Source organism: Montipora capricornis, chromosome 7 (assembly GCF_036669925.1).
Source record: "Montipora capricornis isolate CH-2021 chromosome 7, ASM3666992v2, whole genome shotgun sequence".
NCBI classification, from domain to species: Eukaryota; Metazoa; Cnidaria; class Anthozoa; order Scleractinia; family Acroporidae; genus Montipora; species Montipora capricornis.
Window position 1 is genome coordinate 15,401,737 of NC_090889.1, and position 15,000 is coordinate 15,416,736.

The 15,000-nt window shown below is 38.6% G+C and overlaps 2 protein-coding genes across 3 annotated transcripts in view; both read right to left on the reverse strand.

Annotated features, from left to right (window-relative positions):
* Positions 1 to 1,316, reverse strand: part of LOC138058299 (uncharacterized) — an 11,673-nt gene extending 10,357 nt beyond the window's left edge. For both annotated transcript variants that reach the window (XM_068904231.1, XM_068904230.1), the window contains exons 1-2: positions 1,087 to 1,316; positions 1 to 150 (exon numbers count right to left, since the gene is read on the reverse strand). The exon at positions 1 to 150 is cut by the window's left edge and continues 36 nt beyond it. In XM_068904231.1, coding sequence (XP_068760332.1) covers positions 1 to 150; positions 1,087 to 1,186 — 250 coding nt within the window. In that variant the 5' untranslated portion in view covers positions 1,187 to 1,316. The remainder of the gene's footprint in view (positions 151 to 1,086) is intronic.
* A 1,922-nt stretch (positions 1,317 to 3,238) lies between these two features.
* The window catches only part of LOC138058293 (angiopoietin-1 receptor-like), a 25,591-nt gene continuing 13,829 nt past the window's right edge, over positions 3,239 to 15,000 (reverse strand). Inside the window, exons 8-14 of the mRNA XM_068904222.1 lie at positions 12,870 to 12,980; positions 12,175 to 12,359; positions 11,567 to 11,689; positions 8,929 to 8,999; positions 8,526 to 8,566; positions 8,179 to 8,275; positions 3,239 to 6,608 (exon numbers count right to left, since the gene is read on the reverse strand). Of these exons, the coding sequence (XP_068760323.1) occupies positions 6,491 to 6,608; positions 8,179 to 8,275; positions 8,526 to 8,566; positions 8,929 to 8,999; positions 11,567 to 11,689; positions 12,175 to 12,359; positions 12,870 to 12,980 (746 nt within the window). The 3' untranslated portion in view covers positions 3,239 to 6,490. The remainder of the gene's footprint in view (positions 6,609 to 8,178; positions 8,276 to 8,525; positions 8,567 to 8,928; positions 9,000 to 11,566; positions 11,690 to 12,174; positions 12,360 to 12,869; positions 12,981 to 15,000) is intronic.

A 15,000-nucleotide genomic window follows, 5' to 3' on the forward strand; every position in this document is an offset into this window, starting at 1 on the left:
TCCTAGCGCACCAGGCGGTGCCTTGTGATCCAGTTGGACCTTGGTTCAGTCTGGCTCGACCTGGTCCATGACTGCTGTCGAGGCTGGAAGATGCCTTCATCGCTTGGTCCGGAATGTGTCCGTTTTCAATTCCAAGTTCATGTAAAGATGCTAAAGAAAGCAAATTCGAAAGAAACCGACAGTGGATTTTTACTTCTCGGCTTTTTTTGCGTATTTATGTACTTTCTCTCCAAGGGTCGAGATATTGAGCCCTTCGGATATGTGAGCCCTCAACCGTTAAATGCCATGGCAACTATGGCCACTGGCAATGCGTGATCACAATTTGCCAGTGCTGTTTCTCCTTCAAGAATAAAAGAGGAATAGAATCTAATCAAATGAAAATGAGATAAAATAAATAAAAACGCAATCGGTAAGAGTAGGAAAAAAAAAAAAAAACTAAACCCGCTTGCATTATTATGAACTTCTTCGGCTTACGACTGAACAATTAACCCCACACGGATAATTACACGATTCAAGAACATCTTTACGCCACGGTACATCAGCTGCATCAGCCAAAAGTAATGCTAAGTACACGGCTACATTTCACATTTTCTTAATTTACTTGAAAACTCATCAACTGTAGCAAAAATGGTATGGATGCTGTTGACAAGACAACCGACAAATTCAAATGAAGTGTCCGGAATGTTTGTTTGTTATTTGTTTAACGATAAATTTAAATATAGCAATTTCCACATGATTTCACTAATAAACTTTATAGCACACTTCAAACCTCCAAAGTTCATGAAACTTGAAATTTCAGTTAACTGTTTCGATGCCAGTTATCACTGATGATATTGTTGGAATTTTAAAGAACCTAGGCAAATACGAATGAATGTTTCATCCGACGAGTAATTGATGAAATCCTGTACTTATAAGTCGTCGACATAACCGCACAAGACCTGTTTAATCAGGCTCTTGTGATAGCGGATGAAGCCTCGATGTTTGCTGGCAGCTCTCAAGTGACGTTTCTAGGATTTTCAATTAGCAGAACACAGCAGTACTGTTAATAAATGGCGGTGAAATTGCCCTTATTCATGGAGCACTTACCGACATCGCAGGAGCAGGATAAAACATCGTTGCAGCAGACAATTAATATTGTAAAAACGGTCAGTGGAAGTATTCTCGTGGGCAACTGAAGAGCTTTCATCGCTCTTATAATCAGTGACTCGAAGAAGTACTAGAATACGGGTATTTCTAATTTAAAACTGCTACTGTCAACTCATGATTTCGATAGGAAATGTGAAAAGTGAATAAACTTTGATATTGCAAAAATGCTAAAATCCTTCTTTGTCGTTTGTCAATCAACCAAGCCATCTAGAAAATTGCAGAGCAACAATTAACCCCCTAGCAAGCTTTTGTCAATTTTGATCTAAGACGTTCCACTTCGTGCACCGTTTAGAAGGATGTTCCAACGAGAAGGGGGATAAAAGTATTTAAAATAAATTGCGTGAATAAAAACTTGTAAAAGATAAGTATAGCTGAGAAAGAATTAAGGAGAATCAAAAACTGTGAAAGCGAGATTTAGGGACATTCTCAACATTTATGGTCAAAATTGTGCTGATTAGTTTACAAATGAAAATCTACAAAACGAAGACTCATTTCCCAATATTCATGAGTAGTTTATATCAATTTCGCACTCTAGTTACGTTGGTGCAGTTTATTTAAGATAACTTGAGTAACTGAAAACGAAAGGGTTTTCGAAAAAACTGCCTGAAAGCGTGAAAATATGACAATTTCAGAACATTTTCTGCGTATTAAATTTTATTGCGTTCGACTTTAGGAAAACGTAATTTCCAATCTGGGGTATCCTGTTCATAGGGTTTCCATTTTTCTTTCGTCTGCTTTTTCAGGGCCATCTTGAGCACGCCATACGTGCATTGATACGTCACATGCGAAATAGTTTGTATAGAGTCAGCACATTGATTTTTGGCAAGGGACATTTCTGCGGTGGGCCACTGCTTTACATCTTAAAACAAAACTTTGTCTACGTATACATCCAAACTCGTCTCCGATGTGCAGTGGTTCTTCCTTCATTACCGCAGTAATAGCCTTTCAGACGATTTCAACAAAATTCAGATTTTGATAGCTTTTGTGACGCTCCTGTGACAATATTCGATTCCTTTTATTTTCTTTAATCTTTTTGGGTTTAGTATTTTACTATAGTAGCCACATGCTGTTTATAGTACACAGCACTTACTGAAACCATCTCGAAAAGTACCAGTACATGCTCGTATCCTCAAACTTCGGTCCTACAAGATTGTTTCTTTCGCTACCCTTCTCCTTAGCTTCCAAAGGGACTGTCGAACGTGCGCACTTCAATAATCCGAGGAATACAATCGCAATATTTACTTACATAGTCAACTTAAGTTTGCACCGCTGCGGTTTACTCATTTGATTTTCTGCCGGGGAGAAATATATATCGGCCTAAACTTCTTCAGAAGTTACCTAGCAGCCATTTCAGTTTTTCGATATCTATTTTTCAGTTTGCCGGGAAGATGTACATGGATAAAACTAAAAAGACCACGTGGTCAAATGTCTGGAAAATCGCATACTCAAGCGAGCAACCTCCAGCGAAAGATAGTTCGTAATAATTGTTTAATGTAATCCTTAGTCAGGCACCATTCAGTTGCCATTTTATGACTTTTTTTTAGTTTTAGAGGGTACACAGCTTGCCTACCCACTGGGATCGACGCCTTCTTCGAATCGAATCAGCTTTTTTTACAAAACGCCACCATTTTTGACGACAGAAGTCGATAAACAGCCAGTTGGGCGCCAATCAGATTGAAGGGTTTTTACAATTACAGGAGCCAAGAACGTGATTTTTCTTGATTTTTTTTTTTCAGTTGTTGAGGAATTGGGACGGTAATTCACCATTGAAACTGTTCGTTTCTTAGTTCTTAGTTCAGGTATTAGCTTATCTATGGCACGAACACTTAAGCCTGGTTTTCACTAGAGGCGCAAGCATATGCATATTATTAAGCACAAGCACAATTAAAAGGAAAAAATTCGATCCTTATGCTTGTCCTTGTGCCCATGCTTGCGTGCACCCCGTTTTCATTTCACGATCACAACCAATTAAAACAACAAAGCTTCAAGAACATATCCTTTCACTTTAATCTTTTGTAGTTTATTAGAAACAGAGGTCTCAAGTTTATGACGATTACATTCGGGAATCTAGAAACGAGATAAGAAGCTGTTGTGGTAGGTATAAGTACTGTGCTGAAACGGACATACAATTCTCGTCACATCTGCTGGAGAACAAATTGCCGTTTCCCCCTCCTTCAATGTTGATTTCACAACTAGTATCAGTTGCCCGAAGCATTCTCACACAACATTGAATTGAGAGATGGGGAGGGGGAGGAAACATTGAAATGGGGGAAGGGGGGTGGAGGGTAAACGGGATAAGCTGCAATCTTGTAACACGATGATTCTAGACCATTCGTTACATGTTCCAAGTAAATGCGTCCAGTATTGTAGTCCTTTGAGGCTCTCTTTAATGGCTGTCCGATCTTATTCTGTTACAGCCTTTCTTTTCTTTCAAAATAAACTTTGTCACACAAAGCACACTAGAATGGCCATTCCTCTATGTGCCATCCTTTCGGGGTGCACATGCAAAGGCTCACTATAAGAAAATCTCTATTGAACTTCAAAAAAGCGTAGTTGGGATGTTTTAACTTTTCTTTTAATGTGCCTTAAAAGTAAGCAAACTATAGCTGTCCTTTGATACAAGAGTCGATGAAACAAGCGAAAGGCATGGTGATAGTCACCTGTTAATTACTCGTCATTAACTGCTTTGCAATGCCAGCATTCTAAAAGAACAGTATTCCAAAACCTATTTCCGACGAGCATTAATGAAAAATGTCACGAAAGACTTGGCTCTTAGACATGCCTTGAAAGTGAGTTCTTAAGTAACTTAATAAATGGTTGACACTAATGGCTCCATCCTTTATGGAAGGTCTTTAATAAATAGTTTGCAAAAACGAACTTCGGAGTTTTCGGTGGTTTAAAGCAAAGAACTTTGCCACTCGTTTACGATACGGACAGTATATAGACCTGGCCCCAGTTGTTTCAAGGCCAAATAACTTTATCCAGGGGATAAGTAACTCTGTTATACCTCCAAACTCAAATACGTTTACCGATTTGAGGAAAACGTGTCACGTGTCATGGGTCAAAACTCGCTAACTCCCTAGGGCTAACAAAACTCACTAAATCCCTGGGGAAACAACGAATTGAACTTTCGACTCGCATGTGATCAGGTGGTGCACCTTTGAAAGAGCTGCAAATTCCGTGTAAAACGCAGACTGCAGACCAGGGGTAAAATGCATACTGAGGTTATAACGTAACAGTTGAAAAACCCAAACCCCTTAGAAATGCTAACCTTAGGCCTAATTAGGCCTAAAACAATATTTAGGCTTAACTGTTAGCAATTTTAATGGGTTTAAGCTTTTTCAGCAGTTAAATTATAACCTCAGTCTGCATTTTACCCCCGGTCTGCAGTCTGCAGTGTACATTCTGCGTTTTACACTGACCGTGTAAAAATCCGTGTATTGCTCTATTTTGAGTCGGGAGGTGTAACAAACACTTAATCAAGAATATAAGACATACTCCATGTTTAGAGTTGGTCAAGGGTTTCGCACTCGCTTTTACTTAGAATGCTTAAAGTTTTGATATTGTTGGTCACTTGAGCAAATGACACTGAAATCTTTGAATGAATTTAAACTTTTGGATAGTAACTTATCCACCGGATAATGCTATCCGGCATCCGAACAACTTAGGCTAAAACACCTCTAGTTAACCTACTACCTGCAAATAAAAATCAAAACAACAATATCAACAGAACCAGGAAACTACTAGGTAATAGCTTACTTTGTACAATAAACAGTGTGCAATATCAAAATTAATTAATACATTGATACGGTTATTACAGGAATATCACAGAAGTACCTTAACAAATTTGCTCACGTATGTTGTCGTCAAAGTACGGCAAAAGAACATCTATTCAAACAAGTGCAGTATGCACGATTTTTTTCCTCTTTTAGGGAATAATTTACTTGTTTTGCTGCTATAGTCCTAGATAAATTTTTTAAAAAAAGCTTTTATATCAAGGCATTTTACGATAAGAAGGACGCTGACAACTTTGCGTGACCAAGAGCACTGCGTGGCGGCGCACCCGTTTGCTTAGTAGGTAGACACAGAGGCGAATTAGGTTGGAGAAAATTTGGCCACCAAAGGTGACGAACTTAACTTTCAAGATCTGCCAATATATATATAAAACTAATATCTCTTCGGCAAAGGTGGGGGGAAAACCACCACCCACTAAGACAAGAAAGAGAAACAAAATAAGTCGCAGGCAGGCGAAAGGAGCGGCAGTGGGAAATGCTGAAAATTGGTTCAAACAAGCGATGTGAACAGCGCGATGTTGAGCGATCGAAAAGGGGCGAGCGCACGGAAAAACGCGCTTAAGAACGATGTCGTCCGGAACGACCTGAATTCTGATTGGCTGGAAATAAGATATACTTCAAGCCTGCCGCCTTAGGGCTGATTTAACACGGTACGATTTTTGTCGCATGCGGCAAGCTCACGACAGGCCTACGACATGACTTACAATTGTCGCAGCATTTTAAAACATGTTTTAAATGCTACGACATTTTTTCTGACCTACACAACAATAGTAAATCATGTCGTGGGCCTGTCGTAAGCCGTTGTCGGATGCGACAAAAATCGTACCGTATAAATCGGCCCTTAGTCTGCAAACCATTATATAAGCAATGCCTTGCTATAAAATCTCATTATGATGCCGTCATAACGGTGTCTTATTTATAGAACGGCTACTACGAGATTGTACACGGTTGCCGAACAATCAAAGACGTTGTATGGTCCTTAAACCCATCCCTGTTGGCCATCACTTGGCGTACCTGCGTGTATTTTAAGGTACAAAGAAAATTCCATGAGCTCATGGACTACGATACACTAGAGATCGAGGCTTATGGTTATGGACTTCTGGTAATCCCTAGTAGACTGATAGTAGCTGTGGTCATGTACTCTGCTTGCGCTAAATGGCGCATGTTTAAAGCAAATGTCTTTCATACAAACGAAAAAAAAGAAAAGAAAAGTAGAACGGTCGTATGTTACAACACTTACCCCACCCATCCCTTCACGGACACACGACTTCCTTCACTCCATTGTCTCTACACCCATTCTATCCCCACCCCTCACCCCCGTACCACACACATACAGGCTATTCAAACAATGGCTCCTGTATAGCTACAATAGACCATATTAGCTTGTACATTTTGTTTTCCCAATTCAGATCACATGACGATACTCAGAAGATTTGGTCCTTTGTTTTTGTTCATTAAAAAGAGTGATGTCCATGTATTCCTGCTTGTATTATGACATGATTTGTATTGGGGAAACAAAAAGTACAAGCGACTAAAGTCTATGGTCCAAATCAATCCCCAGATGTGTTTTCGCACAAAACGCTCATAGCTTCCAGTCGTTTTACTAGTTTTTCAAAGGATGGTCGGAGTTTGGGATTTGGGTTCCAACAGTCCCTCATAACTTGGTACCTACATAAAGAAAATAATAGCAATGTTAGCAATGTTGCATGTGATGAACAAATGATGCTGGGACAACACTAAGTACGGCTCTAATAACATTGGCTCTACAATTTCATCACTTTCGCTTTGATTTGAATTGACGAATTTAGGACTGTAATTGCGTTCGGCGTTAGAGAATTTTTGGCAAGGGACATTTTCTTCGTTATGATCTCTCAGACAATTAAAAACATTCCAGTGTTTGAACAAGTTAGTTTTTGTTACGTCATCACCTCTTTACTCCAAACTTTCCATTTTTAGGCACATTCCACAAGCCTCATATATTAATACTTTCGACAGACGTACATAAATGCATCGTCTTCATGGCATCTTGGCTCGTCTAGTAATTCCAACCTCAAAACTCCCCCCCAATGACGCACTTCATAATCAACGATTGACTGTTGCCATGTCAAGAATGTTTCATTGTTCTATAGTATGTACATGGACTAATAGCTTTAAGAAAAGTGGATATTTTTCGCCTTTCAGGGAAAATTCGTGGACTAATCTAGTACAACAGATGGCCAAATAGCTGAATGAAGACTTTTCTTAAAAAATATTGCTTCTGTTGGTTTTCCGCTATTTAAGCGATGTTGAATAACTTGAAAATCGTTCAGAAGTATCAAGGTCCTTAACGAATCCTGAAAGTAGTTCCTGTCATACAACTATTCGCAATTCCTCTGTGCATCATCCTCTCAGGTTTGTCGACATATTCAATGATTTCTTTTAAATTGCTTCATCTGGAACTATAACGAACTTTTTCAAAGGAGTGCAGCGTGTGGCAATCAACTAAAACTAACCAATATTCTGCTTGAAACAAACTAAGGCTTAAGATCACGTGAAACTCTCTCGAAATATGAAGAAAAACGGGAATTAGTTTCGTGATCGCAGCATCCGCAATAACTTGTAAACCGTCAAACTCGTTCCCAGAGTTATCGTTCCCTTGACCAGCTGTCCGGAAAAAGACTCTCTGGTCAATTCCAAAAAAGGCCATATTTGATCGGCTGTTGAAAAACAATTCCATTTCCTGCCATTTTCAAATTTCTAAACTCAAAGGTCGTGATTTCTTCTGGTTGTTTTTTCTATACGAGGCCGAGGATGATTTAGAAATAAATACAGCATTTTGCATTTCCGAGTTGTCACGTGGGTGACACCAGATACTGAAATCTGTTTTAATTGAAAAAAAAAGAATGTCTCTCGTTATTTTTGATTCTCCGCAGTTTAAACGTTTCGAGTGTATTAGGAGATGCTAAAAGTACGCGCTTCCATGGCAAGGTGAACTCCAGATGTTTTTGTTGATTTCTAACCGCCTCCCTTCACGCAAGCGCAGTTAGTCAACCGGAACCAGAAAACTCTGGTTCCGGTTTTGGATTATAGACCAATAGCCCTTTTCACGGTTAGTTATTTTCTCATTTGCATTACAATGTATATCCAATGTGGATGTGAGGCAATTTCGGGCCATTTTGTAGTTTTAACCCGAAATTGTGTAACCGGAGGCCCTGGGAACGAGATTGTTAGATGGTAGGTATACTAGTCATGATCTCACATAGCATCTGAACATCCACAGGGCTTCTCAAGCCGGTACCCATTCTTCAGCTTGGCCATCATTTCCGTCGTCGTCAAGCCTGCATATGGTTTGAGTCCTGGTTAAGAGAATTACAGTAAGAAAGTGTCAGTACCCAGCAACGTTTTTTTTATGGCTAGCGATCGTTGCCGATATAACAAGCGCTCTAATTGGTTAATCGTTAGGGTATCATTCTACCATAACTGAATCCCGAATTATGCTCGGTCAATACGGCAAAGCAGAGAGGGTGATTTTATTTACTACAAACTAGCAAACAAACAAACCCAAAAAATTTGAGCAAAAAGGACTTTTACCAAGAAATGACATACCTCCAGACTCTATTTCCCATAAAAGAACTCCATAGGACCAACTACATAACAAAAAATTAAACCATGCATAAGAAAACGAAAGCAAAGTTTCAAAGAATTAAATAGAATTCGAAGTCACTTCAAGCTTACGATGGAAACGTAGTACTTTCTTATACGATGAATTTTTTTGCTGTAGTTGATATTAAATCTTGCTAAAGCATTGGACCAAACACCAAAACCATCGTTTCGAATCTCGCTCAATTTCGGCATTTATTTTTTTGGTGGCCGTTAACTATCAAGCTTAGTTTAGTTCAATTGTTTATTTGGTGTTTTTATATGACTTGCATACTTTAAAATATGCTGTACTGTGATATAGTTTTGAAATTTATATGAAACAAGCGCAGTTCTTTTTCTAGTAGCTTACATGTCTGATTGCACTGTAAACACGAAAGTTTCCAATGATTCAATAGCCATCCATTTAACTGGAAGTAGTCCCTGAAAAAAAAAAAACAAAAAAGATACACAGATATCTCTCAAAAAAGAAACGATCGTTTTCAATTTACAAAACATGTTTCGACACACTCATGTCATCTTCAGTTGCAAATGAGCTTTTCAACGGTTGTACATTTGAATTTATGTTAAGGTATGTTGCAAAATTACATGTCAGAACTTGCGTACAATTTAAATATGAAGTGTGAAATGCGCAGAAAACAAAAATAGCGCACATAGCAATAAAATAAAAGACAAAAGAACAACGTAATTAAGTTGAAAACAGATAAATTTCGGAAACACATTGAAGGATAAACAGTTTTTGAGAAAATTCAAATCCAACTCAGCTTTGCTTACTTTGATAGAAGTCTTCTCAAACTTCCGAAGGTCAGAGATGCTGACTTTCTTACCATATTTTCCTGCTATGTCGTGGATAATATTTCCAAACGGACGTAAAGATAGCAGAGTAACAATAACTCTCAAAAAAGAAACGATCGTTTTCAATTTACAAAACATGTTTCGACATACTCATGTCATCTTCAGTTGCAAATGAGCTTTTCATCGGTTGTACATTTGAATTTATGTTAAGGTATGTTGCAAAATTACATGTCAGAACTTGCGTACAATTTAAATATGTAGTGTGAAATGCGCAGAAAACAAAAATAGCGCACATAGCAATAAAATAAAAGACAAAAGAACATTGAAAACAGATAAATTTCGGAAACACATTGAAGGATAAACAGTTTTTGAGAAAATTCAAATCCAACTCAGCTTTGTTTACTTTGATAGAAGTCTTCTCAAACTTCCGAAGGTCAGAGATGCTGACTTTCTTACCATATTTTCCTGCTATGTCGTGGATAATATTTCCAAACGGACGTAAAGATAGCAGAGTAACAATAACTCTCAAAAAAGAAACGATCGTTTTCAATTTACAAAACATGTTTCGACATACTCATGTCATCTTCAGTTGCAAATGAGCTTTTCAACGGTTGTACATTTGAATTTATGTTAAGGTATGTTACAAAATTACATGTCAGAACTTGCGTACAATGTAAATATGAAGTGTGAAATGAAGGATAAACCGTTGAAAAGCTCATTTGCAACTGAAGATGACATGAGTATGTCGAAACATGTTTTGTAAATTGAAAACGACCGTTTCTTTTTTGAGAGTTATTGTTACTCTGCTATCTATACACAGATATGTAAATTTCACCTGTTACAGTACCTTAAGGCCCGCTTCAAACGTCGAACTAATGCAAATGAGCGAAAACAGTAGATTTTTTTCTCATTTGCATTATATTCGGCAGATGTAAAGTTCGACGTTTGAAACGGGCCTAAGTTTACATTATAAAAAAAAGGTGAAGTCACTTTATTCAACGTCGGTGGTTCCCTCAGCTACGAGGTGGTATCAATGGAAGCTGACGGTGCGCCCTTCAACCCCCTTCCCACTGTCAGTGCTTTACGGGAATTTCAAGGTATATGAACTACAGGGATCAGACGAAAGTCGAAACACACGTTGAAGTTACGGAGGATCGAAGTAGGGACCTCTTGCTCCGAAAGCCGCGCAGTAACCAAGTGAGCTACGCCTGTTCCTATATAAAGAATACTTTACGTCAACTGTTCAAATATCAGTGACAGTTCACAACTGTTGATTATTGTTGACTGTTCATCGATGGACCACTTGGTTGTGATTCCATTTCAATCTACTACGCTAGCTACGTTTGGTTCAGATTCTCATTTGAGCCAACGGCCATAATAGTTGGACCCAAGAGGCGGACGCACCCATAGCACTTTCCCCCTCCCAGAGGGGCTATAATCATCAGAACAAATGTAACAGTTATAGAACAGCAAGATAATTTGGTAATGACATGTATGATTCCAATGGAGTCTTCTAGTAGGAAGCTCTTAAAATTTAAACTTAGTGATACATAACAGTTATAGAAGTAGTCGTGTTTGATAGACAGAAAAATAAACTTAAAAAGCTGTGGTAAGTCTTCGAAAAAGCAAACGCCTGATTCAGGAAACGACTTCACGCTCATCTTTTCTCTTCTCCTTTATGTTTACAAGAGTAACGGAAGTCAATTCTCCATCTGTTTCTTTTGGCGCTTTTTCCTCAACCAATCGAAAGGTAATACGACGAGGTTTTACACGTTATGCAATGATACTTCATTTAGGAACAAAAGCCATTTCCGTGTTCATTATTCACGATACTGGTCTAGATTTGAAGGCCGCACAAAGACGCTTCCATAAAAACACGTGTCATTATGACCTGCCACTAATTTTTCACGTAGAGAGTAACTGCTGCATAGCAATATACTGCTACCTTTGTTTGTATTCAACGACGTTCTTTTAAAAATGAGTTAGAATGCAAGAGGTGATGTTTTCATGCAGGGTATAATTCAGCCGTAAAGCTAAACATTGTTTTAGAATATGACAAATTTCTGTCATTGCATTCACCTAGTTTAGCAAAGAGCCTCAATTTATCAACTCGGGTCTGATGGCTTGCTTGCATTTAATTATTTTACGACCTAATTCCTCTTTTGCTGCAATCGCGAAAAGGCATTTTAAAATACCTGGGTTTCCTTTTTATACATCAAGCTCTCATATACGTCACGTGCCATCCCATAATCTGCCACCTTTGCGACGTAGTTTTCACCAAGTAACACGTTTCGGGCCGCAAGATCACGGTGAATGCACTGGAAAGTGAAAAAAAAAATACTCACGTAAGGTGAAAATGAAGCTTTTCGACCATGCAACGCTTCAATGTTTATAATCAAGTGCGACGTAAAAGAACCCACGCAAGGAGTAGAGCATGGAGTTCCCGGAGTTGTGATTTGTCTTCTGTGGTGTATCATGATTGGTAGGGTAAATGCTCGGAGATACTAGCTACATCATGCTACTCTAAAATCCGAGGGTAAATTAAGATATATGATATGATATGATATGATATAATATGAACGTATTTTGCTGCAAAAATTATTCTTAAAAGAGAATAAAGGCACAACAAAAAGTTTGGTTGCTGATGTTATTGTTACTAAGATTAAAAAGCTGGAGTAGGCACAACGAAAGCAAGTTGGGTCGAACGCGGGATACTTAAATGCTTCCAAGGTTGCAAGTAATACTGGGATACAATAGCGATGTTAAGGTATTGTGGGATACGTTTCCGTCAATAAACACGTACCCGGTGGCTTGCTAAGCAAGCCATGCCTTTCGCAACGTCAGTAGCAATCCTTAGTTTCATATTTTCAGCCAGGCCTCCACTCGAAATGCCGTCAGCTTGGTAGTTTTCATTTCCATTCCGTGATTTCTTCAAAAAGTCTAACAAGCTCCCATTTTCAGCGATCTCCAGCACAACAAGTAGGTTTCCTACGGATTAACAAAGTGGAAGACTCCGTTGAGTAGTTCCTTCAAATCAGGATTGCCTCTCGGAGATATAGTGTTTGCCAGTTTGTTGATCGATAAACAAGGAAGATACAACCATACGATAACTTAGGGTCCGCATAACAAAAACAACAACAAACAGCAACAACAACAACGACAACACGAGTACTTTGCTTTTTCACCATCTCAATTGTTTTTTCGTTTAGACATAGCTTGAGCCACTTTGGTTTGAAGAAATTTGAATCTAGCTTATCAAAAAAGTCACAATTCTCGACGTTTCGACAATCCTGTCTTCATCAGAGGTGAATTTATATTGAAGACTTTGGATCATCCCTGGAAGAGAATTTTCTAACCATCTCTCCAGCTGCACAGGCCAAAATTTCATCGTGCATCATCAGCGATAGATAATGTACCTTTTAAAAAAATGTCAGTTACATAAACAATGACAATAACTTAAAAACGAAGATCACGAAAATATTCTTTTGAAGTACAAACCATCTTTTTTGCAAGCTCCAAGCAAGTTTACAAGGTTTGGATGATAACCGACGTTTGTCATAATTTCCAGCTCATTGTAAAGATCTCGAATCTCCTCATCGCTTGCAGATGCTATAAGTCAAAGTAAAAAAATATATAGAGAGAGATTACTACGTTAATGGAATGAAAGAGAGTCGTGTAAAATTAATAATTATTTATAATAAAAAATATAAATAATTAAAATTAATAATAATAATAATAATAATAATAATAGTCATAATAATAATAATAATAATAATAATAATAATAATAATAATAAGGGGGAAAGGCAACATGAATACATGCCGTTGTGATAACAGTATGAAACACCGGCACTATCGGAAGAAAGCAGAGATAGAAGTTCAAGGAAAGGATGGATTAATTCTGTTTGAGCCAACATTTCAGTCAAGATGATGTTGAGGTCGAGCTTATGCCAACTACACAAAGTTGGGTCATGTAAACCGACTACGAATACGCAGTGTATTTTCGGTGGCCTATGCTCCAAACGCACTCCTCATTTAGTTCAGTTGAATATTTAATTACTGCATTACTTCTGTGATACAGATGTGCCAACGATGTAACAATAGCGATGTTTCTTTTTTTGCGTCTTTTAAAGCGTTATCTTTCTTTAAGCACACTCGGGTGTTTGCACCGACTTCTGCTTGCTTTGGTTACCAGTTCCCCAGTCCCTGAATCTCTTTCTTAATTTCGTGGTATAGACCTATTAAGGACGTTCGCGCCCACTGCTGCTACGCATTTTTTCGCGCATGTCACGCACACGTCATGCATTGCAGACCACGAAGATAAACACGATGCTTGTCAAATAAGGAAACGCTTTTCTTTTTCTTCTTGTGGTCATTATAATTAACCTGTTTAACTGAAAACTTCCTCTTTTTTTGACCTACTTTGTATCCCGTGCCCGTGTTGATCTTTTATGTGGTAATTAGAGTTTAATAGTAGTTTTGTATCCCGTGCCCGAGTTGATCTTTTATGTGGTAATTAGAGTTTAATAGTAAGCCCCCCCCCCCCCCCCCCCGAAGGCATCTGAGGTGGGCATGTCAGATGCCTTCAGTTACTACTCTTTATGAGATAGAATTCGAGTCAAACTTCAACTTACAGGTAGTCTCGTTTAACTTTCCAATTCTATCTCATAAACCATAACCCCCGGTACTGACATGAATCCTGCAAAGCGTGTGAGAACACTAGGAGCTCAAAACACCAACCAAACTCCAAAATTACAATGTCCTAATATATCCATTTTATTCTACAACTTACTTCTAGACTACCAAATACTTCTAAACAACCAATGAACAAAGTTAAGTTGTAGCTCCTAACGTTCCTAACAGTGTTAGCATTGCTGATATGACTACCAAGAAACAAACACAGACTCATCTTGAGACTTTTCCAGGTGACTGTAGCTTATATTGTTATTGTCTCTAACGCTAATAACATGCCTAGTACTAACGCGAGTTCCTTTACGACCAGTGCGAGTCTCCCAAATTGCAGCCCTTGCTGCACATTCCAAATACCATTATATCTAAATGAGAGTTGCTTATTCCCAAAGGCACCCTTCAATAAACGATGAACAACTGGATGTTGGCCAACTATGGCATTCTCAGCGCTAATCATACGACGCAAAGCTGATCTAGCAGTGATCAGTGCCGAATGACACAGACGGAAACTCGGTATAGGGAAGATATCTGTTTACGAACATTGCTTTTGTTTATCAAATGTGCCAACCGCAGGAACAAAAGACCCTTTGTTTCGACAGCCAATGAGGCTCTGGTTGGAACATTAATGAGAATAGGTGAAGTCAACGATATCTTCCCTATATAAGAAATCTAAAAACAAGAGCTAGACCCAGAGAGAGTGGAGGGAACTCACTCTGACTACCGAATACAGCCCATTAAAAGGAAAGACGTTTTACTGTCTCTGAGGAGAAACACACCTCGGTAACGTACTCAGAAAAGCATTTCTTTTGATAGAGTACCCATATAATGGGCCATGCAATCAGCTTGCGCTGATTTTGCACGCTGAGCGTGCTATTGGTAGACGGGTGGACCAGCAGCTGGCTTGAATCGAGAGCAAAGGCCGCTGACCAATCATTTGTAGT